Source organism: Pygocentrus nattereri, chromosome 2, assembly GCF_015220715.1.
Source record: "Pygocentrus nattereri isolate fPygNat1 chromosome 2, fPygNat1.pri, whole genome shotgun sequence".
NCBI classification, from domain to species: domain Eukaryota; kingdom Metazoa; phylum Chordata; class Actinopteri; order Characiformes; family Serrasalmidae; genus Pygocentrus; species Pygocentrus nattereri.
The window spans coordinates 46,483,267-46,509,947 of NC_051212.1; the positions used below are offsets into that span (position 1 = coordinate 46,483,267).

The 26,681-nt window shown below is 37.3% G+C and overlaps 1 protein-coding gene across 2 annotated transcripts in view; it reads right to left on the minus strand.

Annotated features, from left to right (window-relative positions):
* Positions 1–26,681, minus strand: part of ap1g2 (adaptor related protein complex 1 subunit gamma 2) — a 38,866-nt gene that overhangs the window by 3,173 nt on the left and 9,012 nt on the right. For both annotated transcript variants that reach the window (XM_037531571.1, XM_017717058.2), the window contains 17 exons: positions 25,375–25,471; positions 22,730–22,806; positions 21,845–21,940; positions 21,270–21,350; positions 20,457–20,555; positions 18,912–18,967; positions 13,346–13,459; positions 12,318–12,458; positions 8,456–8,510; positions 7,285–7,407; positions 6,427–6,516; positions 4,700–4,827; positions 4,458–4,562; positions 2,565–2,706; positions 2,337–2,481; positions 1,363–1,514; positions 29–127 (listed from right to left, as the gene is read on the minus strand). In XM_037531571.1, coding sequence (XP_037387468.1) covers positions 29–127; positions 1,363–1,514; positions 2,337–2,481; positions 2,565–2,706; positions 4,458–4,562; positions 4,700–4,827; positions 6,427–6,516; positions 7,285–7,407; positions 8,456–8,510; positions 12,318–12,458; positions 13,346–13,459; positions 18,912–18,967; positions 20,457–20,555; positions 21,270–21,350; positions 21,845–21,940; positions 22,730–22,806; positions 25,375–25,471 — 1,800 coding nt within the window. The remainder of the gene's footprint in view (positions 1–28; positions 128–1,362; positions 1,515–2,336; positions 2,482–2,564; positions 2,707–4,457; positions 4,563–4,699; positions 4,828–6,426; positions 6,517–7,284; positions 7,408–8,455; positions 8,511–12,317; positions 12,459–13,345; positions 13,460–18,911; positions 18,968–20,456; positions 20,556–21,269; positions 21,351–21,844; positions 21,941–22,729; positions 22,807–25,374; positions 25,472–26,681) is intronic.

The window sequence follows — 26,681 nt, forward strand, 5'->3', positions numbered from 1 at the left end:
AATGAGGGCAGACTGAGTAACGGCTGACCTTGTTGGGGTTGTTGAGTAAGATGGTCTGGGTAACGGTGCCACGGCCTTGTGCTGGTATCACGTCACCGCTCGGAGCCTTCATCTGAAGCTGAACACTCTACAGAAGAAAGCAGAGAAGAGATAAGTCTTTATCCTGATAGCTATGGAAGGTTGAAATTTCACTAGCAGGGGTTCAAATGAAGATCCAGTTCTGAAATTTAAATCAAGAGTAAGTCATTTTGAATGCAATCTGCACAAAAGTCCATTTAACTATTACTGTTTCAGTGTTTCAACTGTGTTCAACATAAATGTTGTATTCAATATGCATTGGCCATTAGCCAGATCAGGGGTCAGCAACCCAAATGCTAAGAAGAGCCATTTTGCCCTTTGAACAAAAATCAAACCACCTTGCGAGCCACAACATTTAATGTTATTTTACCATCTTGGCTGTAAATATGTCTCTACTATGTGCTGCTGTACTAGTACAGATTAGAAATATAAAAGAAAATGACTTTGCTCTGCTCTAAGCTTTAGCTCAGCTATAGCTACTTTTCTCACATCTCTCGCATGGAAACTTGTCCACAAAAGTACAAAGGCTTGTAAAATGTCTCTCAACGTTTGACTTTTTATGAGGCTGAAGTCGCTTCTTGCTCACCAGCTTCTTTGAATTTTGCCATTCCAACTTAAATGGTGCAGCAGAAGCACCAGACTATAAATGCTGAACCATTTAAGGTGGAAAATTCAAAGAAGCTGGCTAATGCGAGGCTGATTTTAGATTTCTGACTTTTTAGTGTTTGACAGTTTCTCGATGTAGATTAAACGTATCAGGAAACCAGCTGGAGTGAATATAAATGCAAATAAGTCCATTCATCTCCAAATTATTGATGTTTGTCTTAAATCTCTCTTTGCCTTATCTTTAGCTACTAGCTAGGATAGATCGTCTGCGTTGCTATGGTGACAATGGTTCCATTCTTCAGGGTTAAAGGGTGAATGAGTACATTAACTCCAGCGTTTAAGACCATTTACTGTTAAAAATGACCAGCAGAGCTTTATTTTACTGCAAAGGAGGATTATTTTATTTTTACCTACAAATCTAATTTTGGTGCATCTGCACTCTAGCACATAGGTAGCTAACCTAGTTTGGATGTATAGAATTGTCACCACTGAGGTGTCAGTTGTAAAGTTTGAATAACTACAATTCATATATTTTTTGGTTTTGCTGAGTTTAACATAATATGGCCTTAGAATCAATAGGTTCTATCTGACATTTGTTGAAATAGTTATACACATAGAGGTAATCAGTGTAATTCCACTTTAATAAAAATTTTAAGGTATTGATAGAAATATTCTCACCTTAGGTACTGCTGCTTGTAGAGTGAAGCTGGTGATGTCACTCTGAGTGGAATTGGAGGCGGTGAAGGTGACTGTGATGGCCGTTTCTGTCTGATTGTCGCACTGAAGTTTCAGATTCACTCCTCCCTTCTCATATACAGTCACATTGGGAGCTGAAAACACACACAGGCATGTTACACTATTAAAGCCCACTGAATAGCAAAACAGCTCACCCTTTAAAAATTTCTTTTAAAATATTTTCTGCGAGATTGTGGTGAGCTTGTTGAGCTTAGTCTTTATCACATTATTTTTATATATTTTTATATTTTAAATATAATTTATTTTTCATCATATTTCATTCTATTATTATTATTACATTTTCTGACTTGCAATTGTGAATTTCTCATGTTAGTAAATGCCCTCTTATTAATCTATTATTGTTTGCTGTTACACATGGTCATTGAGTGACTTAAAAGGTGCTTATAAATAAAATTCTATTATTCTATGCAAAAGTAAGCATTTCTCAAAACAACACCTTTCTTGCTTATCCAACCTGTCTAAATGTCTCAGGGAGAGTCAAGGAGTATCATTTCTCATGCAAAGTTCAGTTTTCTTGAATTTGACAGTATCATCGCTGTCATATCAAAAACAGAGAAGCATCCCCAAACCATGATGCTCCCACCTTTGTACTTCACTGCCCAAGAGTTTTTTGCTATCTTTCATCTGACCAAAGCAGCTCTGATTTGTCTAAATGCCTGTGTGCAAATTTTAGATGCACATCTTTTTTAGCAGAGGAGTTTTGTTCTAATTGTTGTTCCTGTTATTTTAGCTCATCCTGCAACCTTTTTGAGTGACTGCTAGCTTGGAATTGTACTACCTAACAAAAACAAAGGTTTTGAATACTTGTTTCTACTGCATGTTTCTATTACTTGTTAGCTACATCAGCCTCATAGTTCCAGTGAAAAGGTTGAAGTAAAAAAGAATATTTCCCTTACCAGGAGTGGGCTCCAGTCCTCCCAGCAGATCCAGCAAGTTTTCTTGTACACTTGAACTGGTTGAGTTGGATGTAGTGTTGACTTGATTCTGGTTGGCCTGAGAAGACGTGTTAGTTTCACCCAGCAAGTCCAAAAGATCACACACCTAAAAACAAGAGGGGTGAAAGTCCACTTGAGCATGGCAGCCCACCACCAGTAGCAGAATATGAGTCTGTCTATTTTGATCACCTGGCTTGCAGGCTCTTGGATCAGCAGTCCTTGGATTGGTGTAGTCTGAATCAAATCTTTAGTGATCTCGCCACTCGGATCCCCGTTAGCGTGGCCAGGAGAATTCTTATCCATTATGGGCATCCTCTCCAGCACGGCTGCCCTGTCCAGATGATTTAGTTATTGATTCACATGCAGTTACATCACTGAAACTATTAAAATCGTAGACACTCCTAGAAGCCTCCATAAGTATTTATACAGACAGACCTAAAGTGACAGTCTAGCCAAGATATGTTTGTTGTCCAAAGTTAACTTTGCACTGTAGTTACATGGCTATTCTAATATATAATGAAAGCTTATAGTCACCCATTACCCATAGCTGCCAGAACAACAGGGGTGAATGTGTGTTTAACCTACCTTTTTTTAACGGACCTTACACCACTTTTTGATTGACTTTAGACCACTATTGTTAAATAACTGTCTCAGATCTCCCTAGCTGCATGGACCAGATGTGATTAAGAATGAGAAGCAGGGGGTGATGGTGCGCTCGTTAACACTGTCCGATGAATAACAGTGACAATAATAACACATTTGTTGTTAGCCACTGGATGTAATATACTGTAAGTTTGCAAGGCTGAAAAGTGCCCCCAAAACTCCAGTTAAACATATAAATGTGTGTTGAATATGTGGAGCACAGATAACATGCGGTAAAATAAATGTAAAATTAAATGTGTGGTTGGAGTAGTGTAATGGGTAATACCTCTGCCTTTTACAATGTAGACTGGGGTTCAATACCTGCCTGGTCAAGCACATTACACTACACCAATAAGAGTCCTTGGGCAAGACTCCTAACACTACCTTCGCTTACCTGAGTAAAAATGATCTTGGCTTGAATTGACAAAAGTTGAACTGATTGTCCCTAGCTGCATACTCTCATTGGAAGACTACTGCTAAAAAGCCAAGGTGAAAGGACTGCTAGAAGCTAGAATTTAACGTTGTTCCGAGATGTGAGTTGGCATAGTTAGCTAACTGGGCGGAGGCCAAAAGCCTTAATTCAGCAATATCTACCAAAGTTTCTTCTTAAATTTGTTCTTGAGAAAGATCTTACGAAAAAGTCTAATTCAGATTCATGACGTGTTCTTAAACCTCAGAAAAGTTGTGTGTTCTTGAGCGTGTGTAGATTCTGTTCTTGCCAAAGAACAAATCCCAGATTGATGAATGTCAGAATCTTCATCAAAACTATGCAAGTGGGCTTTAAGAAGAAATTTCTCCTTAAGAACAGTTGGGGAGTGAGGCTCAGTGTCCTCATTCGCCAACTTTGAATTGGTTGACACCATCACTGACCACAAAAACATTATTATAGAATAGCTACAACAACTACTATATAATAACATGCCTATGATATGTCAGCTACAATATGTCAAGGTGGGGAACTGAGGGCTGGAGTACAGCACAGGTGATTTCCCTGCTTTAGCAAACCAACTACACCTGAGCAGGTAAATCACCAAACTATGCAGGAATCCAGCCCTCCAAGACTGGCGTTCCCCACCCCTGATATATGTAATGCTGAAACTGTACTAACCGTACCGTGAATGTAAAATAGTAGGTACAACACAAATAACCACAAAATTAGACTGTGTGTATGTATGTTTGTACATTATAACAGACAAAATATCCTGAGGAGACCACCCTTCAACAACAGAGTGTAATTTGAAGCCTGTACTTTTGCTCATTGCTGACTGGTGGCTAATAACTCTTGAGCATCCTCAAAGCTCTAGTGCAAAACTAAATAAGCGAATTCCGAGGACTAAATGTGTCTCAGAGCACATTTTAAGGGGAAACTACATTTTTGGAAATATGATGAAATTATTAACAACTCAAAAACTTATAGTATGAGAAGACATGATGAGGTACCTCATGTGGTCATATTTCTTGAAGAGAGCGTTGTACTCTACTGCCCTTTGTTGGAGTTCCACATCAATGCAGCTGCCGTAGATACTGACTACACTCCTGATTCGACTTTTTGAGGAAGGGAGAAGAGACACAAGCGTCAATCAGGTTTGCACTTTGTTGCTCCTTCACCATCTTGAGCTTTGGTGATAATGGGAAACTTGTTTCTAGTGTTACATCATATTAAAAACCAAATTGACTCTTACTCAATATTGTTTGTGATGCGGGTGCTCAGCTTCATGATAGCAGTCAGAGCAAACCCTCTTGATGTAGGGGACGACATGTGGGACTGCAAGATGGTTTCCAAAACATCTAGGACATCATCTTCTGTTACCTAGTGACAAAATAAAAACACAAGAAAGGCCAGATGTGTCAAATCCCAGCCAGATTAATAAAACTGGTAAACTGTGCGTCACGGTAAGTAAGAGCTATTCATAACGTTACTGTGGTGGTGGCTGGTGTCTTTTTAACGTTGCAGTGTTATCCTCTTTGTCCAAGGCAAGAGCCAATCAAACTTTACCACATGAGGTTATACATGGTTGTATATCGCTGCTGTTGGAGCAAAACCCTATATCTCCATTTTTGTCATTTTTGACATAATTAGAAAATACCTATAGTCCTATATATTGACCTAAAATGACTTGGAAAAAAGTCTGGTTCCATTGACTTACATTAAAAGTAGAATAAGTTTTTACCCTCTCCTGTAAAGTTACAATTTTGGAGATACAAGGGTTTGATCCGACAGCAGCGATATCCAAAGTAAAGCTCCAACTGGCTGCCAAAACATATAGGATGAAAGAAATGAAAACAAAGAAACAAAGCTACAAATTTTAATGGAAGAAGTGCTGCAAGTAATAGTGAACTGTTTGGTAAAGATGACTTTAACTTGAGAATTCAAGTGTTTGTAATAGCTCTAACAATTTTTACTAACAAAGTATAACGCAGTAACCTTTTTCCAACATAATCAAATTAAACTGATGAGCTGAAATTCTAAGTACTATGTCAATCCAAGCCATTTATCTTTTATTCCCTGTTTTTCTTGATCTCAGGAATTCAATATATTCGTGTGAAAATTAAAGCTCGACAAAACGTTTGAACAAGAAGATTAAGAGCCTAAACTGCTTGCAGTAAATTAATCTGAACATATGAACTCAGCACATCAAACCACTCTTCACCTGTGTGGATTCCAAGCTAAACCTTCCTTTTATACCCAAGAGGAGGATTTGCGAAACATTAAATTTGACGCAGGAAGCAGAGACTTTAAGTAAGTTTTAAGTACAATGCAAGTTAAATCTGACAAATGCTTTGAATACTGTGCTTTATTAGTATTTACATATTATCTTTGTTTTTTGTACTTGTCAAAAATAAATAAATAAATAAAACATGCAATAAAGGCCACACAAATCTAAACAGACTGGCTGTGCGTAGCAAATGGGCTACCAGGAGAATTAGGGGCTTTCCTTCAAGCAAATTGCTTGGTAGGCTTAGTTTATCAACAATCCACATCAAATCTGGGGCTTCTAAGTGGTGCAACCACCTAAGCATTCGTGCTGTTTATCAAAGATTCCACAGCCATCTGTAGCTGGGAATCCAAGACTACATAATTGGCTTCTCTCTCTCTCTCTGTCTCTCTCTCTCTCTAGATGGATAAGACGGCCCATTGTGTCCCCATCACTCAACACTCACCGACATCTGATGTAACAGAATTAGTACATAGCATTATTTTCCAAATGTGTTGAGTTGTCCAATGACGCTGCGTTAGCAGCCATTCAAAAAAAAACATACAGTGGCTCATTCCATGTAACCCTGGGTTAGCGCATGCTAGCCATCACTATCCCAGCTGGATATCAACGTGTGAGGGAGGGACCTAGCCAACAGGTTGGAACTGGCCACAACTGCACTGGGAAAAAATGATGCTTGGTATCTTCTCTACCTGCATGGGCTCAATCTCGTCACAGTCTCCTTTCAGTAGTAGGTCACCGTACTCCCCTATACACCAGCAGGCTACCTGAACCAGAGATTGCTGAAGGAAAACAAACACAGAATATCACACACTTATAAACACCTCCAGGACTGTGCAGATATCAGAGACCACGCTTTATTTATTTCATTACCAGTCAGAACAGCGGAGGTGTTCATTTTTCAGTGTCACAAAAAGAAAACAAGCCACACACATTTAACCAAATTACACAAAAGCCCAAACAGCTAAACAGAATATCTTTTATTAATACTAAGCATGTCCATATTTTGAATGTAATACAGCTACCTATTTTTAGGAGACTTATGTTTAGTTTTTTCAAAGAAATCTGCAGCGAAATACTTCGCTATACGATATACCTTCAAAGTTCACTACTAGAACTAGCTTCTCACAATTCAGGCAATGCCAAACACATTCAGTGAGGTCTGCTGAGGTCTGGACTTAGCAATGGACTGCGAAGATTAGTTCATTATTCTGAGAATGTCAGCAGCTCCTTTCTTTGATTTGCACATTTTCTTCTTCCTTTTTTCTCCATTTAGTTTTCTCAGTATGGGATAAAACACAATAAAATTGTAAGCTGTGCAAAAGTTATATGTTTTATTAATTTTTTTTCTAACATTAAATTGTAAATTTATGCAAACAAACAGTATTTATACACTAAAAAAATGTGTAGAAGTGGACTTGTTTTCACCTGTAATTTGCCATAAACTTTTACATATGACTGTACAAATTTTATCTGGTCCTCTACACAGTCCTTTAATCATCTATGGAAAAAGACCACCAGGATCACATACACACACGTTCCTTTCTTACCTGTGAGATGTCAGAGATCAGTGCTCTGTAGAGTTTATGAACCGTGTAGCAGTGCAGTTCAGAGGCGACACTGATGAGCTGAATCAGGTTAGGCACGGTCTCATCTCTCACATCGCCCCCTGCCTGAGGGAAAAGGTATGAAAATAGCAGTTAGCCAGTCAGTCGTCTGTTTCAATGCCGTTTTAACATGCCCTCATCCACTTAGCTTCACCATATGCCCTCAGAGGAATCCCCAGCACCATCTCAAAGACCCTCTTTGTACTCACATGTGTGTTTTAAATCCTTAATCCCTCTTTGGTGGATTTATTAGGACTAGATAGACCGATATTTGTATCAAATGTGTTACAATAGTGTTACTAAAGTTCACATTTTCCACTGAAAATTGCTTTTTCATGCGCATCTGGAAAATGCTATTTGTAAGCCCCTAGGTAGCAGCTTAGATATGTATGTCAGCACTTTCCTTTGTTAGCTTACTAGTTAGCATGCTAAAGGCTACATGACTTACAACAACTACAACCCTATTTCAAAAAAAGTTGGGATGCTGTGCAGAATGTAAATAAAAATAGGATGCAATGATATGCAAATCAAGTAAACCATATTTTTAAAAAAATAGTACAAAGACAACATAACAGATGTTAAAACTGTATATTTTTTGTTTTTTGAGAAATATTTGCCCATTTCGAATTTGATGCCATCAACACATTCCAAAAAAGTTGGTACGGGGGTGTGTTTACCACTGTTTCATTACCTCTTCTTTTAACAACACTGTAAGCGTTTGGGAACTGAACAGACCAATAACTGTAGTTTTTAATTTTTTCCCCATTCTTGTTTGATATAGGATTTCAGTTGCTTAACATTTTTCATTTCATAATGTACCATATCAGTGGGTGTAGCACCTGGACTCTTTTAATACAGAGCAGTGCTGTTTAAATACATGCAGAATGTGGTTTGACACTGTCTTGCTAAAAAATTTTTTTTTTAAATAAACCTTTTTTGAAAATGGGGTTGTATTTATTCCTCAGGAAATCAGTCATCTGTTCCAGAATACCCTCTTGAGCCTGCACACATGAGTCGAGGTGGACGAGGGCATGTTAAACTGAAACAGGACCCAGTGTCTGAGTATAAAGTATGCATGTGTCTGCTCGTGGAGCTGTACTGTGAGGGTATTTACCGTGATGAGGACATGCAGGATGGTGTCAATGTGCCAGCGCTGAGAGGGAGCATACCTGACAGAGACACAGAGAAAGGAGTTCTGCCTCTGATGGGCTCAGGCCACCATGCTGAACACATGCATTCACTAAGCACCTTAAAGGGGAATTTCAAACTTTCTGCATAATTATATTATATAATACATCAACTTATTCAGAGTATTTCGATGTGAACTGCTGCTATCTATAGAAACTTACTGAGTCAGAATTAATCCCAGCATGATTAGTAAGGATAAAATGTTAGGGCTCTACAATATTGAGGAAAAAACACAATGTTTGATAAAGCTGTCGGATAGAACAATGACGATATGAGAAGAGATGGATTATTATTAAGTTAGTGTTTCTCTGACAGGATGTGATGCAAGTACTGACTTTTTTTTGGATGTGTAAACAGAAATTTTACAGCATAAAATTACAAAAAGCATCATTCGTTAATGCACAAAATAAGAAGCAGTTAGTATTAAATTTCTCACATCAGAACTGCATGCACATTTCTTGTGTACTGAAAGCCTGAGAAACAATCAGCATTACCTCAACAGCTTATTCTACAAAGGCTACAAAAACAGTACTTATATGTAAATTGAACTGAACCATTTGTCTCTGTGTTTGCACATTGTGAAATTAGACCTCTGCATTTAACCCATCCGTGCAGTGAAACACCCACATACATGCACACTAGTGAACACACACACTAGGGGGCAGTGAGCACACTTGCCCGGAGCAGTGGGCAGCCCTATCCACGGTGCCTGGGGAGCAATTGGGGGTTAGGTGCCTTGCTCAAGGGTACTTCAGTCATGGAATGGCAGCCGAGGGGATCGAACCGGCGACCTTCCGGTCACAGGGCTGGTTCCCTAACCTCCAGCCCACGACTGCCCCATATGTTAATTAGGCACACAAGAATGAATGCATACATTTGTTTATTTATCTAGTTTTGCTCAGGTAACAAATATATTAGTTGTTACTATAGAAATTGCTGACTTATACACTTAAAACAAGACTGAGTGTGAGATCAATCCTAATGTTTGATGTGTTTTTACAGCCTTTTAGCTCCAAATAGAGCAGTTTTTGAGCTGTGTATGTTTTGTAACTGGCTATTTAGCCAAATGGTTAAGTCACTGGCTGCAGCACAGAGAAGCACTCATTAGGTCTCTAACAGTTTGTGCCAGTGATGTAATGACGTCTCTCTGGCGTGGCCAGTATGAGGTAAATTACTCTGACTATGACTCTGTTCTGTCATCGCCACTTTAACCATGTGTTTACAGTCGTACGAGATGTCCAAAAAATTTAATGCCAGAGAGTTTTTGTAACAAAATGGTTAAGAGTATATTGCCTGATGCCTGAAGTCTGATGGGAAAGACTGAATAAAATATTCCCTGATTAGTCATCAATAAACTAAACAATGGCTGACTAGACAACCCTCCTAAAGCAGACTATGAACTGTATGAAACTGAAGAGTTTCTGGGCCCACAGAAGGGAGCTGTGCCAGATGACAGTGTAAGTTGTAGCTGAGGTTCACTCTTGTATGTATATAGAGGGTTGTGTGAGATGCCCTATAGAGAGTTGTGAAAGAGGGCCCTGTAAGGAGAGAACAATCTGGTACGAGTCAGACCAGAGTTGTTTAAAAAAACAAAAAAAAAACAAACAGGTTACCAAAAAAGGTGGAAAAAAAAGGTTTGGATAAGATGGGGACTAAAATGGTGTGGAATTGTGTAACTGGGGTGGGGATATAAAAAAGGGGTTTTGAGATGTTCTTTGCACTGTGGTTGACCGGGAACCATCTTGCCATTTGATGCTCAATAAAGCGAAGCCCTTTTCCTTCATTCCACAAGAACTCAGCAGCTGAAGTCTTTTCGCATTCCTTATTATCCTTTTTCATTTTTGCTGATATTCTTTTTTGATGTTGATATTCTTCAAAAACATTTTTTTTGAAGATATTAGATTACAGATAGTTATTAGGGCAACACTATAGATAATATTAGAGTTACTTATAAATGTCCAGACCCTGGGCAAAATTCTCTACAACCACAAGAGGGTGGAAAAACGTCTCAAAAATGCTTGCATGATAATGGCAGGCCAATAAGGGACAACAATACCCATTACAGATTTATGTCATACACATCTAGTAGTTGGTTGCATCGACTGTATGTATGTTCAAACATAGGCTAGTCGTAAGGGAAGTGTTTACTAGTTCAGGTTTTTGCATTACTAAACAGGATGGGCTGCACCACAGAAGCTAGTTTTAACATTGAGTTTAGTAGCTACTGAATATTAATACCTCTCCCTGAGCAAATGTATGTTGGGGAAACCATCAGAAACCTTGTAAAAGTCACAAAAAAAACCAAAAACATGACTTTTTTTGCTTAACTAAGCTAAAAGTTTTAAAGGCTATACGCTGCAATTTTACTTACAGCTCTAATCATCATCTTGGATTTGGCTCCAAGCATGAACGCTCCCATGCTGAATACTTTTCCAAGGGAAAAGTCTGCAGTGGGTTAACTGATTGGTTCTGGACATGTTATTGCTGTGTACGCATTCGTTAGTTATTACTAGTTAAAACATGACTTACGGATCTGTACTGCAACTAAATTTAGACATCAGTTTGAAACTAACTAATGTTCAGCAAGGTTTTAGGAAAGACTTTATGCACAAAGTCTTAAACTGACACAAAACTGCCGCAACCGAGTCCAGAGGAATACTGCGCAAAACATGGAGCATGCCAAATTTTCTAATAACATGATAGCGCTTTGTTTCAAATACAGTGGTCAAATACAAATACAAACTTTGACCTGCAGGCCATCAGAACTGTCATTTGCTACTTTACACAGATTCAAAACATGTCTGAATGCAAAGTTTATCGAAAAAAAAAAAGAAAAAGTAAAAGGAATCTGTGGGAAGTTTATGTTGCCATGGCTATGTCACCGTCTCTGAAACATCCACACAGACAGAGCAGCTGGGTTTCTAGCTTTTCCACCCACATGAATTATGGTGTTAGAACAGATTTTGAATCTGACTTTGGTTAATGATCATCAAGTCATATACACATACGCGCACATATATATATATAGATTTGGAATAGCTGAGGAATTGTTAATATAATATTTGCAGTCAGGGTGAAACCACATTTACAGGAATGCATGTAGCAAAATTCATATTTCCGTCATTTAATGGTTTAATTTAGAGAAACCAGTGGAATTCAGCACAAAAAAATACTCAGAGAATTAAACATTTTTGTTAACCATGAGGCAATTTTGAAAATCTTATTCATTTTTGCAAGAAAACCAATTCCCTTCCTGCTGTCTGAGACATTGTTTTACAATTCATACAATTCATTATCTTCTTCCTAAAATATTTTTTATTAAAAATTGTATTAAAATGTTTTGTATTACAAAAAAAAGTTTATGCAGGGTGTTGTAAGGTTAAACAGCCCCAAAGATAAATGTCATTTCTTTTTAGATTTAACACTATTTTAACATCATCAACATTACATGTAAAAAATTAAAAGACACATGTAGCTTCACTGGTAGTTTTGGAAATAAAATGTCTATATTTGCATTGTAGATGTTGTGACCTCTGGTTCCTATCACCACCACTGTAAAGAAATCTGAGTCTGTAAGTTTCTGTATAAGGAACCATTTCACATCAAAGCACTCTTAATGACTGTGTTTACATGTCATCAACTGAATTACTCAGAAATCAGTGCGGTTCCCCTTTAAGTTGGATACAGGCAAGTTTATATGTGTCGTGAAACATATAGTGGAAAGTAAGTGTGGACAAACTGAACAAGCTCATCAAAATCAGAAGGAATTTCAGTCCACTAAAGAGTACCTCTCAGCAGCATTGAAGATGCCAGACGTTGCATGGGATCGAAGCTCTGGGGGACAGGTAGAGAGGAATCGAAGGAGCTCCTTCATCATAGAGCGGATATTTGCAGCGGAGACTAAAGCCAATGACAGCTCTAGGGCACGACTGATGGAGAAAACAAGGACAAATGTCTAAAATATTTTAATCTCATTCTCCAGGGTATATTTTGGTTTTTCCATCTGAATTCACATAACCAAATCGTAAGACAAATTATTCAGTACCTGCATGACATAAATGTAAAATTTATTTATTTTTGTAAAAGCTCCTTTCAAATGAACAGAAATGTGTTTTATGGTCATAAACATATTGCTATATGCTTACAATTTACTGCTGAAAGCCAAAAATTTTAGAAGCTCTTTGTACTATTTTATAAAAATAATTTTTACAGCGTTTATCACTGAAGAGACGCCATCTGTTTATAGTTTACAGCCCAGATTTTTGGAAAAATGGGTCAACTTTCAGTAAACCAAAAAATTGTGAGTTCAGCTTCTTTTATTATAGGGGTTTAAAATGACATCACTTTCTATTTGACTGGAAAGGAGACAGATACAGCTCTCATATGACACCTACTTTTTTAATGTAGCTTATGAAATATGAAAGTTATGAAGAATATGACAAAGTGCATTTTGGAACCACTGGTGGTCTCAAGGAGTTTAAGAGGCTACAAAGAATTCAAACAAACTTAAAGCCAAAAATTACATTTTCACATAATATCTCATTTAAAAAGTTAGTCCTCTTCAGTACGACCCCTTCTACTGCCAGTGTTTGTCCGTGGACATTGCATGGCTGTATGCTTGACTTTATACACCTGTTGGCAATGAGTGTGACTGAAACACCCGAAATTAATAATCAAGAGGGGTATCCATATACTTTTGGCCAAATAGCGTATATTAAGTTCAGCAAATAAAGAGTAATTGGGCAATAAAAAGTGCAGAAGTGTGTATTTGTTTTTACTTAATGCTAAAAGATCAATGGATTTGTTCTGTTAGTACCGTTTTACTGAGGCATCCTGGTCCTTCAGGCAGTCCACAATGGTGCCCCTGTGCCGCTGCACTGCAGTGTGATCTGTCTGAACGATCTTCTGGAGTGATGTCATTGATATGTACCTGCGACACATATGAGAAGAGACTCATCAAGCGAGTGCGAATGAAAAATAAGTCCAAATCTATTTCACATCAGCCATTCTCATAAACAGAAATCACATGATAATAAACCATTCAGAGTTAGATCTTAGAGAACATGCTTTGATAGTGAATTGCCTCATCAGAAGTTCTCAGGTTTATTAAACCACAATGCACTAAATCCTAACAGCAGCAACAGTTTAGCTGGTGTAGACCACTTAAGCTTAGAGGGAAACCTTCAGATTAATTTCTGGGAAAAATACATGTCTGTACATTTATTTTTTATTTAATATAGTCATCATGCTTGGTGTATTTCAACTCTGCAGGTATTGTCGTAATACTCTCATTTAACTGTTAAGTTTCTATTGTAAATAAAAGGGTTAAAATGTTGAAAAGCCCAATGGAAAATGATCAAATCCTTTTTTTTTTCTTTTTCTACCCGTGGTATCCAGGCAGATACAGCCAGACGAGCTCTCTCATTGTTTAAGACTTCAGAAGCTAACAAGAAGGTCTTATACAATAAATATAGCCACATGTGGCAATCTGTGGGGTCCAAGCACTAATCAGCTCAATGAGGTGTAATACGTCAGACTGGGGCCTTTATGCAGAGGATAAATGTTAAGGAACAGAGTATCAAAAGTGCTTCATATATTATACTCGATATTCAAGTGAGAATTATAAACAAACAACTCAAAGCTTTCCAATGAACATCTCTGAGAAATCAAAAAAAATTAGTGACTAATATAGCCACCCTTCTTTTCAATAACAGTGAACAGCCTTCCATTCATGGAGTCTGTCAGTTTCTTGATCTGTTGACGATCAACTTTTTGTGCAGCAGCAACCACAGCCTCCCAGACCCTGTTCAGAGAGGTGTACTGTTTTCCTTCACTGTAAATCTCCCGCTTAAGAATTACCCACAAGTTCTCAATTGGGTTCAGGTCAGGTGAGGAAGGGGGCCATGTCATAAGTTTTTCATCTTTAATGCCTTTACTGGCGAGCCATGCAGAGGAGTACTTGGATGCATGTGATGAAGCATTGTCCTGCATAAAAATCATTGTCTTTTTGAAAGATGCAGATTCTTCCTGTACCACCTGTTAAAGAAAGTGTCTTCTAAAAACTGGCAGTAGGCTTGGGAGTTGATTTTGAGCCCATCTTCAACCCGAAAAGGTCCAACCAGCTCATCTTTAATAATACCAGCCCATACCAGTACCCCACCTCCACCTTGCTGGCGTCTGACTCGAAGTGGAGCTCTGTCCCGTTACTGATCCAGCCACGGGCCCATCCATCTGGTCCGTCAAGAGTCACTCTCATTTAATCAGTCCATAAAACCTTTGAAAAATCTGTCTTCAGATTCTTCTTGGACCAGTCTAGATGCTTCAGCTTATGTGTCTTGTTCAGTGGTGGTCGGGTTTCAGCCTTCCTTACCTTGGCCATGTCTCTGAGCGCTGAACATCTGGTACTTCTTGATACTCCAGCTAGGTTGCAGTTCTGGAATATGACAGAACTGGAAGATAATGGGTTCCTCGTAGCTTCACGCTTGATTCTTCTCAAATCCTTGGCAGTTAATTTGCGTCTTTTTTTTCTCAGCACGTTTCTTGCGACCCTGTTGACTATTTGCAACAAAACGTTTGATGGTTCTGTGATCACGCCCCAAAATCTTAGCAATTTCTGCATCCCTCTGAGAGACTTTTGGTAATTTTTAACTTTTCAGAGTCAGTTCAATCTCTTTTTTGGCCCATTTTGCCTAAAGAAAAAAGCTGCCTAATAATTATGCAACCTTGATATAGGGTGTTGACCTCCTTAGGCCACACCCTCCCTCATTACACAGATACACATCACCTGCTATGCTTAAATCCATTAAGCATTCAAGTTTATCCAGCTTGGAGTTAGAAAATATGCCTAAAAATGATAATATGGTCAAAATACTCACTTGCCTAATAATTGTGCACACAGTGTACATTAAAATGCCAGACAAACAATCCAATTTCCCGCACTAGTTGTAATGATAAAGCTGTTCAGCTTGAAAAACTGAATCACATTAGACTTGTTATTTATTTGTAGGAAGAAGAAAACACCATGAATTGGAATTTTAATTATTAGTTATTTAATTAATTTAATATGTGTCACTACATGCCCCCTGAAGGCCTCACTGGTTGATTATATCGTCACTCCTAATCACATTCTGATTACTTCTGGAAGTGGTGGCCACTCTACGCCAGGGCTCTTTACTGAAAAGGTCACTGTTAAACTGCTACATAGAAGGTTCTTAAATTGTGTTATGAATGTAGAATGTCTTTTACTAACTTCGCATGTCAGTGCGATTTTTTTTTAACAAATTTTGCCATTTAGTGTTCAAGCTGAAGGCCTAGCTCTTTAGGCCTTTACATACTGAGCATAATTTATTAGTGTGATTTATTGTGATGACAATAAATGAATTCAAGCACATGTATGATAGATGAAATCTTGGACACTAAATTCAAATTTCCAGATGGTAAAAAACTTGATATTATTTTATTTGCCCCTTTGTTCAATTTATGCAAAGAGACAGACAAGAGAAAATGTCTTTGAAAATGTCTGCTCACTGCAGGTGAAATCATCTTAAATCTTGTGTAAACACCTTACCTGTAAGAATATTATGAGATCATTTAACTTATTTCTACACATTTAACTTAGATTGGCAATTTCTCAGGATAAGAATACCTAAAAGAAACCTAAACAAAAATATCTAAAAATAAGTTAAACAATGTTATAATATTCTTTGAACAATCTCAAAATAAGAAATATTAGATACCTTTCTAAAAATCTAAGTTTTGCATAAACGTTTACAGACAGAATTCAGAAACTGCCCATTGGCTTCTACTATAAATATCTTTAGAGTAAACAGATTTACCCTTCTTTTCTAAGCACAGGGTCCATAGCAAGTGACCATACAATACAGATGTGGCAGATGGAGATTAATTTGGAGTATTCCTTGAAAGCACGAGCGACAAGGTCAAGGGTCATCCTGAAAGGGCATCTGAAAGGCATCAGCTGCTGAAAGCAGATAGGCCTGCTAAGCCTGATTGCTCCTGCACAACGCCTCCGGCTAACCCATATGGACAGATAAAAATCAGACGGTAATCAGATCCCTCGGCGCTGACGAGCAGAGGCTGAGGCTCAAGCGTGACATGCTAACAGAAACAGCAAATCCAGCTTGTTTGTACCCAAAGGGAAACCTTTAGATCTGTATTGGTTCAGGCTTGCTGTGGCCTTGGATAAAACCTTGGAGTTAGACGTGAATGAACAGATACAAAGAGACAGTCAGACAGACTACAAGGCTACATGGACTGTACCAAATTAATTTGAACTGCGGGCCCACAGTAAAAAACAGACCTCAGATATTTACAAGGATTATGTTATGATCTAAAAACCTACCACTTAGTCCTAAGCAATCTGTTTTGCGCATTCATGTCTAGGGGTAGGGCGTCCCAATTTTTGTTGAGATAGAGGGGCAGGGCGAAGTGTTAGGGCTACATGGCCCTAACATGTAAAAAAAAGAAAAAAGAAAAAAAAAAAAAACCCGGCAAGATGGTTGCATGAGTGGCCAAATAAACCTACAAATGTGAGAATCTTCTCAGTAACAACAATACAATAACCATTGTATTATATTAGTTTAATGTTGTTTCAATGTATTATGATCATTTTCTTTGTAACAAGCATAAATGTTACACAGTAATAGCATGCTAATGTCTCAGTAGCTAGCTAGCTAATGTTCCCATTCCACCTTAAATAGTCACCAAAGAATTAGCGGTGGGTGTTAACAAATAATTGTCTTATCTCCCTCTTTGCAGACATTTGATGCCCTAAATGTAACTAAAGCCAAGCAGCGAGGAGCTGAACTTTTCCCTCTTCTGCCATCACTTAAGACGGGCCGGGTTGTAGGTCAAGATTTCAACCACTACACCTTGTAACTCCGTTTCAAGGGGATTAGGGTGACACTCAAAAACAAGGGGTAGGGGTCAAAAGAAGAAATGGGACTAGGCCAAAATCACCATTTATAGTGGACTTTCTACTGGGAGGTGGCTGTCCCAAACCCTATGTTGTCCCAAAATCTCCAAATTTAAACTTGTGAAAATAATATTTACATAATACATTTTTGCATTTTCTTACATTTTTTTAAAGATCATTTTCAAATGTTCAAATTAAAGGCTAAAAATCCTGTCCCATGTCACTACCAAAACAAAAAGAGTTTTAGTCTGTAGGCAAAGCTCTTTTTTAGCCACACCCCTGCATATTACAGCAAGAAGTGAAACTGCATCCCTGTCCCTCATGACCACAGGGTGAGCAGTTAGATCCTATTTTATCCCAAGTAAACGTCTCTCAAAGTCTGAAAATCAGTGTGAAACATTAAGAATTGTCACTACTGAAACACACATTTTCTGCAATTAAGTAAACCTTTTTGTGTTTTAATAAAAATATTATGTATTTTACATGTGTACAGCTGTTCATAGGTATGTCTGCTAGTCATGTACTGGATAGTGCTTTTGAGTTGTTTAAAATTAGCTACAATTGTCACTTCCACAAATGTATCACATGTTTCAGCAGTGACTGTTTTGGGAGTGACAATTGTAACTAATTTCTCCAAACCCTCTCATTGTTTTGGTAGTGATAAAATGGAATGTTCAATCATTTGTTTTAATAAAATGAACATAATTAAGGCACAAGATCATCTAAAGCAAAAACGTACATCAGATAAAAGTCCAGAATGTGTTTTCAACTTTGACTTTGAACCAATATGGTAGAATGCATAGGTGTATAAAAATGCATTGATCTAAAGAGAGCAATTCAACTGAAACAATTTTGGAAAAATCTGAATAGATAACACGTACTAATAATGATATTCAAAAAAGTAAAACAAAGTATGTACTCATTTTTGGTCAAAATAAAAGTATCAAGGTTTTTTCCTAATGTAAAAATCTAAATAAATGTTAGTTGTATTGTTAATGTTAGTTTTATTGTTATATTATATTAGATTACTCTGTAAATAGCTACTCCAGTGACAATTACATATGCAGGGTATTTTAAAAAAATAATTATTATTCGTATGAAATTTAAATAAACTGGATTATGGTGAAATTTGTGAAAGGTGAAAATATCTAAAATCTAGTCAATTTTGTTATATTAAAATAATAATAATAATAAATCTTTAAAAAATTATATATATATATATATATATATATATATATATATATATATATATATATATATATATATATATATATATATACACACATACACATATATATTATATGTCTGTGTAATAGTTATGGCTCTGAATTCATGTTATAGTCACGTATTTCAAATGTTTACTTAAATACAATACAATACAATACAATGTTTATTTATTTTCTTATTCTAATCATCTCCTAATAACCTGTAATCAAACTGAACAACTCACCGGATATTCCTATCATTATTTAGAAGAAACCTTCCCAAAATATTCACAGCAAGCACCTGTCAGGAAAGACAAACACATGACAGGATCAAAATAAAGTTCATTCTCACATGGTCAGCTAAAACTCTGGAAAAGTATTGGTTATATTACAAATACGTCTTTGTAAATCCTGTACTGTACTTAACTATGTCCACTACTTTTGAAAACTTTGAAATCCTTTGCTAATTTATTTTACATACAATAAGAGCTTCTATAATGCGACCTTAAATATTACAAACTATTTGTGAAAATGTATGGCCTGACTGGATTTTAAAAAGATAGATCTACTGATAAAGGTTTTAAAACAAATCAATGGGTAATTAAAGTTGTTTAAACATTAACTGTGGAAGATAATAAATAACACTTGTGATTTTGGGATAAGATTTCCATATAATATATATTCAAGGATAACTGTTCACTGTTACGAATATTTTGTGAATCAGTAATTAGCCAGCGCTGATAATTAACCATGATTATTTCGATCATAATATGGCATATGCATTATTAATGTCTCATATTTATGTTCTCACATAATTTTGGTTCTCTTTCATGCTCTGTCAGCACATTTAAGGGTCTTTGAGTTTGCTAGACATATGTATGAAAAAATCTCAAGCATCCAGTTTCCTTTCTCCTACATCTGAATTTCGATAATCTGCCGTCGATTTTCTCTTGACTTTTCATCTCATTTGTCAGCATGATTTTGCTAAAATTATTAAACATATATGGATGTTATGTTATTGCTAGGAAGCATCTTATGGCATTAAAGAGAGAACAGGCTGCTCAAATAACAACCTGGCAGAAGAAAACATCAAAAAAAAAGCTAAACTAATTAAAACTATTATAAATAGTCTCTGGTGTATATTTTGTGCTGAATAAAGAAAGAATCACTGTTTTGTTTATAATTTAATTTGATAACTGAGGCAAGAGTTACACAAATGCTAGCTTGGTTGTGTTTCTAGGTTCTAGATCAGTGGCTTGGCTAGCAGTAGGGACCGTTTAACATCATAGGGATTCCCAATACTGTTAAGTATTTGCATAATGCATTCTCGATAGCTTTCTCAGTAATTTAAGAAGTTCTGTTCATCATTCTGGACAATATTTCTCCACATTTTATTTCATTTATAGAATCCTAGTGTCTTACTAATTATTTAAAACCTGTGAAGATGAACAGGATTATCTTATCAGGAAAGTTTTCTACATTCATTTGAAACCAAATTACCTTTAGATTATTGAAAACATTGATTCTAAACTTTTAAACAGGAGTGTAGCCATCTATAAAACATGCGGTCAATGAATAGCATCATAATCAAATAAAAAATCTTTATGATCTGCAGACCTTCGATCATTTAAAACAGGGCATCTTCTGCCACGTTAAAACATCACGTCCTCTATTTGTAGTATTTTTCTGATATGTGTGAACACGCTGGACAGGGCAATGTTCCAGGAATACACTGGTTTTCTATCTGAAAGAGGCTCATAGGTAAATGTGAGAGACTTATTATTGCGTACCCTCAGTCCACTCTCTGATTTGATGTCCATGATAGTGAGCACTGTTTCATATAGCACAGCACTGCCTGCAGTCTTACTGCTGTCTGTGTTGGTGGCCACCTGTGAAACAAGAACAAAGAGTAATCCTAAATGTTAATCCAGATTCCACTACTGTGCATCACTGTCCTAACACAACCTGTTATCTCTGAAGTGGTAGCTTTATAGGAAGAGGAGAAAACATGGGCGACATGGGGGTGGGCGACAGCTGGAGCCTGTCCCAGCTGTCTAAAATACACTTTTTCAGAAAATAATTTCAGAAAATAATGAAGTTATTTCTAATAATAATCAATATAAACAAGTACTCTCTCAAGAAATTAAGTTCCATTTGCGTAGTGTCAAGCAGCCATGGACCATTGAATGTTTGGTCGCACATCACTGTATACTGCAGTCTTTTCATTAACTTTTTAACTTTTTGTCATATAACAATGAACATATAACAATGTGGCATTGTTTAATGCAAAAACCTTCATGTTATAATAACTTCTTGGTCACCAAATTACCGAGTCGTATTTAGAACCAATCAAACAGTGCCCCTCTTCTCACGATGGGGCTGAATCTTTAACTAACCCCTGCTCCCTACATAGTGCACTTTAAATACTGGATCCTGAACCCCAATAGTGAATAATATAGCTAAGAAATTTTGTTCTCTGGTGAACAAACATTTTCAAATTTGAATTTGAAAAAAGTCTGGTATGTGCTGCTATATTACACAGGCCTAGATGTGATAAAGGAAATGAGTGCAGGTGAACATGAATGTGTGCCGCAGTAGTATACCTGTGCCAGAAGGTCATTCATAGCGTCACTTGCTTCATCATTATTGCGGCCAAGAATCCTCAACAACCTGAGAACACGAACCTAAGAGAGAAAAAGATACACAAAGAAAGAGCAAAATAAGAACACAGAATAAGATTGTCTCACATGGTAGAAGAGCATTAATCCACAGTCACACAAGTAAAATCTGCCTGGTGAAAAAGCCAATTCTCTTGAATGGGAGAAATCAGTTTGCTCAATTTCGCTATGCACTGAATTAATTTAGGTAAACTAACACTGCAAATTCATGAACCTCAACAACCTGACAACACAAAGCATCAGCCTACAGGAAACAAGAGGGCGAGCTGTGGAGTATTCTTTCTGAAAAATACTAAACAGAGAAACTGCTCCTCAGTCCACATAACGTCACTTGTCACTCAAAAAACAAACTAGTTTCCTAGCTAATGTTAATCGTTAACTGAACTATGCTTTCTCTCTAAGAAAAACCTCATATCAGTGCCGCCTGTGCTCGGTGATGTTAGTTCCACGGAGAACAGTCTGATGTGACTGATCAATGGTTAAGGATGTCCCAGACTGACCTGCAGAAAAGGATCACTGATGCCAGCTACGTTGTGTTCTGGAGAATAACCTGACGTGACCAAACCCTTCATTATCTGTACCAGTTCCGGAACAGCCTGAGACAGAGGAATAAAATGAGCAACAGAAAAAAAATATATATATGTATTTAAAGGTAAACCCCCATCATTTTTTTAAAGTATTCTAGGTAGCTGTATAACCACTATTATCATAATAATAATGTAATAATAATGTTCATTTTCTGGGAAAATAAAATTATGAACCTGAGTTTAAAAAAAAAACTTTATATAGGTGTCCAAGTACAAAGACTGGTTTCTAGATTATTTTCAGTAGTGCTAAATAACTTTAAAATACATTAAATTTTTCAGGTGGGAAAACTGATGACCCTGTTAAAAAACGATTTTATACTGCTATAAAAGCTACGTTATAAAATCAGCACATCCAATGGATTCTTGCAGATACAAAATATCCAGTTCAAAAGAGATTTTTTAATATGATCATTTTGAATTTGTCACTGACCTTCCTAAATGCTGAGGAGAGGTCTCAAAAAGTGTTGTATACACTTGTGTAAACTGACCTTGACCTTTGTATAGCAAGCATTAAGTTTCTAACAAAGTCAAAGCACCTGGAAAGTCAAAGTAAAACAGAAACCAGTACAATTTTTGTACTGGCGAAGTTGGCAAATTGCTGAATTATTCTCAGAGTGCACCAGAACGCTATATTATGCTAAATCATGGTAATTGGGTTGACCAAAATTATTAGATTACATGAATGTGCTGACTCATCAAAACACCCCGCAGAAACGCTTTTGTGATTGCAATATAAGCATCAGTCACAATGACCAAGCAATTTATATACAGCATGTCTTTGTTTTGCTTTTATATTACCTTACGGAACTCATCAAGGTTGCCAGGGTTACGTTCACACAGCTCTGTGATCAAAACCACGGCGCCGTGCAAAACCCCTGCAGAGAGAGAGAACAACACTTACACAGGTGAAATATAGCCCTGCCATTCTAAAACAGCCAGGGCACGATAAAGAGCTGCTATCTTAGCTCTCAGTGGCATAAAACGTCTAGAGGGCATGTGAGGAATGTTAGCCTTCGGATGTTAAGAAACAACAGCAGTTAAAGAGATGATTTCTTTAGGAAAATGCAGAAAAACTACCAAAAAACAATGACTTAAGGAAACACAGCATTTTTCAACCTAATCTTAGTCTGCCACATCAGTCAATTACCATGGACATTAATTTAGATATGTTTCCCTGTACGTAGAAAAAAAGAAGAGAAAACACATTAACATACAAGCTAACAGGTCGATGTCTTAAAGGCTTAATGCTGACTTTGTGCAGAAAGCCCCAGGCACAAAAGACTTCAGCCTACATCATTTGAGCCTTTTCTGTCCTGACCCAACACATCAGAATGAAGGTCAGTCTTCAGTGACAGCTGTAATGGGAAAGGGATAAGTGGTTGCAGTGTCTGAGTATCCTAAACTGTATTATCTCCCAGATTAAATTCACAATATAAACAAAAAGATTTTTTTCTACTCAATATCAGTCTCTGACCACCCTTTATCTAATAACCAGTCAGAACAGCCATTAGGCTACTGAAGTAAATTAAAGATTCTCAAAATTAAAATGCCCTGTATTATGCAGGATAAATCATAAATAAAGGCCTAGCACATTGGAGCAAGTGCCCTAAAACAAGCTTCCTCAGTAGGGCGTAAGAGAGAAGATAGACACTTTATAGGGAGCGAGTGAACTTATGAACTTCTCAAGGCCAAAGACCGAGATGGAAAAATACCAGCATGCGCCTGGCACGATGTTTTTTAAAAAAAAAAAAAGATTCAGACTAAGCTTGGAGACAATGGTTTACACAAGACCCTATTTGATAGATGTATGAAGGTCAATTTGGATATAACGGTGGTTTTATGAAATCAGGAGATGACAAAAAGAGGTGGGGCGATGTCACCCCACCTTCACTGAGAGTATAAAACATGTGTACAAACTCTGTATATTTGTGAGTGTTGCCCAAGGGCCCATTGGGAATACATTCTCCATGCTCAAAAGAAATAAAGGACCTGCACTTCTGAATTCTGAAGAGTCTTCTCGCATTTTTTAGTTCGTTCGATTCTTTTTATTTTCTTTCAACAAACAATTGAATTTGTTTTATTTTACAAACCATAAATAGTACTTAGGCTTGGTGGTCAAATAAGTGTAGAGTCACAACACTACCATTACGTTGTTTTTTAGGGGTAGAATTGAGAATGAGTTCAAGTACTCGCCAGGAAACATCAATTGGTGTCAGAAAAAACATAGACGCAACAGAAAAATACACAACAACTGAATATAAAATTTCTTTTAGTATTTAGCCTAGATAACGTAAGCACAAAGTCAAGCCTGTCCAATAGGAAAAGAGCTGAGGGACATCCTCATTGGACAGTCCTCATCTTTGGGCTTAGGTTATCTGGCTAAGTGAGAACTCCTGCTATATGAAACACCACCCAGGTCTTACAGGTGGTTGTTAGGAACCCTATTTTCTCTGCATCTTTAAATCATTTTTTGAACTCCAGCTTTGGAAACTGCTGTTTTTTTTCATTGTCTGTTGACTTTCTCCTTCCTTGGATTTGCAATTGGATTATTTTATATTTAATCTCCTCAAAAATATCTCCTGAAAAATAAAACACATACTTAACAGGTGTTTTGACTGGAAATTAAACAACTGAATGGTTGCCTCTGACTTTTGGACAGCACTTTGGACATGCTGGTGACATACTGCATCACCACAAATTCTTCCCTGTGAAAAAACTAGTCCCGTCTCAAAAAGAAGAGGCTGTGTCACATGTTTTCCAAATACAGATGATTTCATATGTTTTCTAAAAATATGAGTTTTCCATTGATGTTCATTTGTGGAATTCAGCAGCTTTACACTGACTTCTGTTATAAGTATGTTTATGTACATAAATTGATTTTGTTTTTTGCATCTTTATTGAAGTAACCCATCACCAAACTCAAAATCACTGAACATACACCGTTACAAATAAACGTACTATGCAGGTACATGATTCATTCATCAAGGTACAAACAATGTATGTGTGCCCTCAAAGGTACCGCAGTGGTTTTAAGGTCCAATGGTGTACCTTACATGAGTTTTTCCAAGTGGAAAAGTAGATATTTGTACCTTTTCATAACCAAATGTATTAAATCAGAACAATAAAACAAAAGCCTGGAGACGCGACAGGGTGTGTGGAGTCAATAGTACTTATAGTAAAATATAATTTCAATGGATTCTGGTACAAATATATGTTCCATGACTAAAGGTACTGGGATGTACCCCTGAGGGTACCACCACAGTGACAAGAGGGGTACTGCCCCAGTGACAGTGTTGTACCTTTTTTCTGAGAGTGTGCGATACAGACACAGATGTGGCACACTGAGACTGAGATTAGGTCGAAAAACAATGTATTATTCCCTTAAACATGGAACACATGTAAACAAAGAGTTGGAGAACGTACAGAGAGAAGGAAAGACTGACCATGGTTCTTGTCAGACAGCAGGGAGTGCGCTGAGGGAGTGAACAGCTCTCCTAGCTCAGGAATTTTCCTTACAATATGGACAGCACACAAGGCTGCCTGGAAAAACAAATTCATGGCTGTGGTTATTAAAATGATTTACTTGTAACCATCATTACCATCATCACTACAACCAAACAAAATAAGCAATGATGAATGTTTTTGCATTGACACAGTAATAACACAGGCAGTTAGGGCCTGACCTCTGGGGTTCACTAAGGCAAATTTCCTGAATTTCCTGAATCACCTGAATTTAAACTTTGGCAGTGCTTTGCAGCTGAAGTTTGTTTTTGGTTTCCGGGTAGAGTATTTACATTCTGAATGAGCACAACAGTGGACATTTGCTCCACACCCAAAACAAAAACTAGGTCTAGAAAGCTTTTAGAGCCTGGCAGTTCAGTTTGGTTTCCCATCCAGGCCCTGACCGGGGTTATCCCAGCATACAACCATACAAAGGCCTCTTAGAGCTATTTGGTGATTGGTGGAAGCTGGTTGACAGAACAGTTTTTAAAATTAGTCCATCACTCCAGATAACATAACAGATCCAGACTTTGTGTTTTTGCATGTGGTGGTGGTGATGAGTTTTGACAGTAACCCATCTTTTGACACTCACAGAATGGGTATAGAACATGAACCTGTGACCTGAAGTTAGCTATACTGATATAGTGAATTATTTAATCTTTTCCAAAGACGCAGATGGTGAAAAACTACAAGACTATACAAGCACAGAGGCATACGGTCACCTGTATAGCAGCAAATTAGGAAAGGTTTTGTCAGAGCGTCAGCTGAGGTGAACCTCAGGCATGGGTAATGCTGAGGCAAAGTCGAGGCAGTGGGTTGCTTGTGCATTGAAGCGTTGGGGAAGTCCAGAAGCCATGCAGCAGCTATCTTATAGCTCAGCTATATCCTTTTCTCTATGTCCTATTTTTTATGAGCAAACATATATACTCTTCAGATGATGTTTCAGGTTTAAAGCTTCAAGCCACACCATTTTCCTTTCCTTCTACCTTGGCATAGAACAAAACCTAGAGAGTGCAGGGCGGACAGCATGAAACTGCTGGGGTTTGAAGTACGTAATTTCCATTAATACTACATTTTTTCAACTGTTTTTACAACAGCACACATCAAGAGTTTGAGTCAAGTAGTCCGTACTAAAGCCAACCGAGGACATTCTCTGGTTACACTGAAAAAGAAATCACCACCATTGTGAACATTTATGACTTGACAAGTTTTTCTAGAACACAGCATTTCAAACGAAACCACCGTGAAT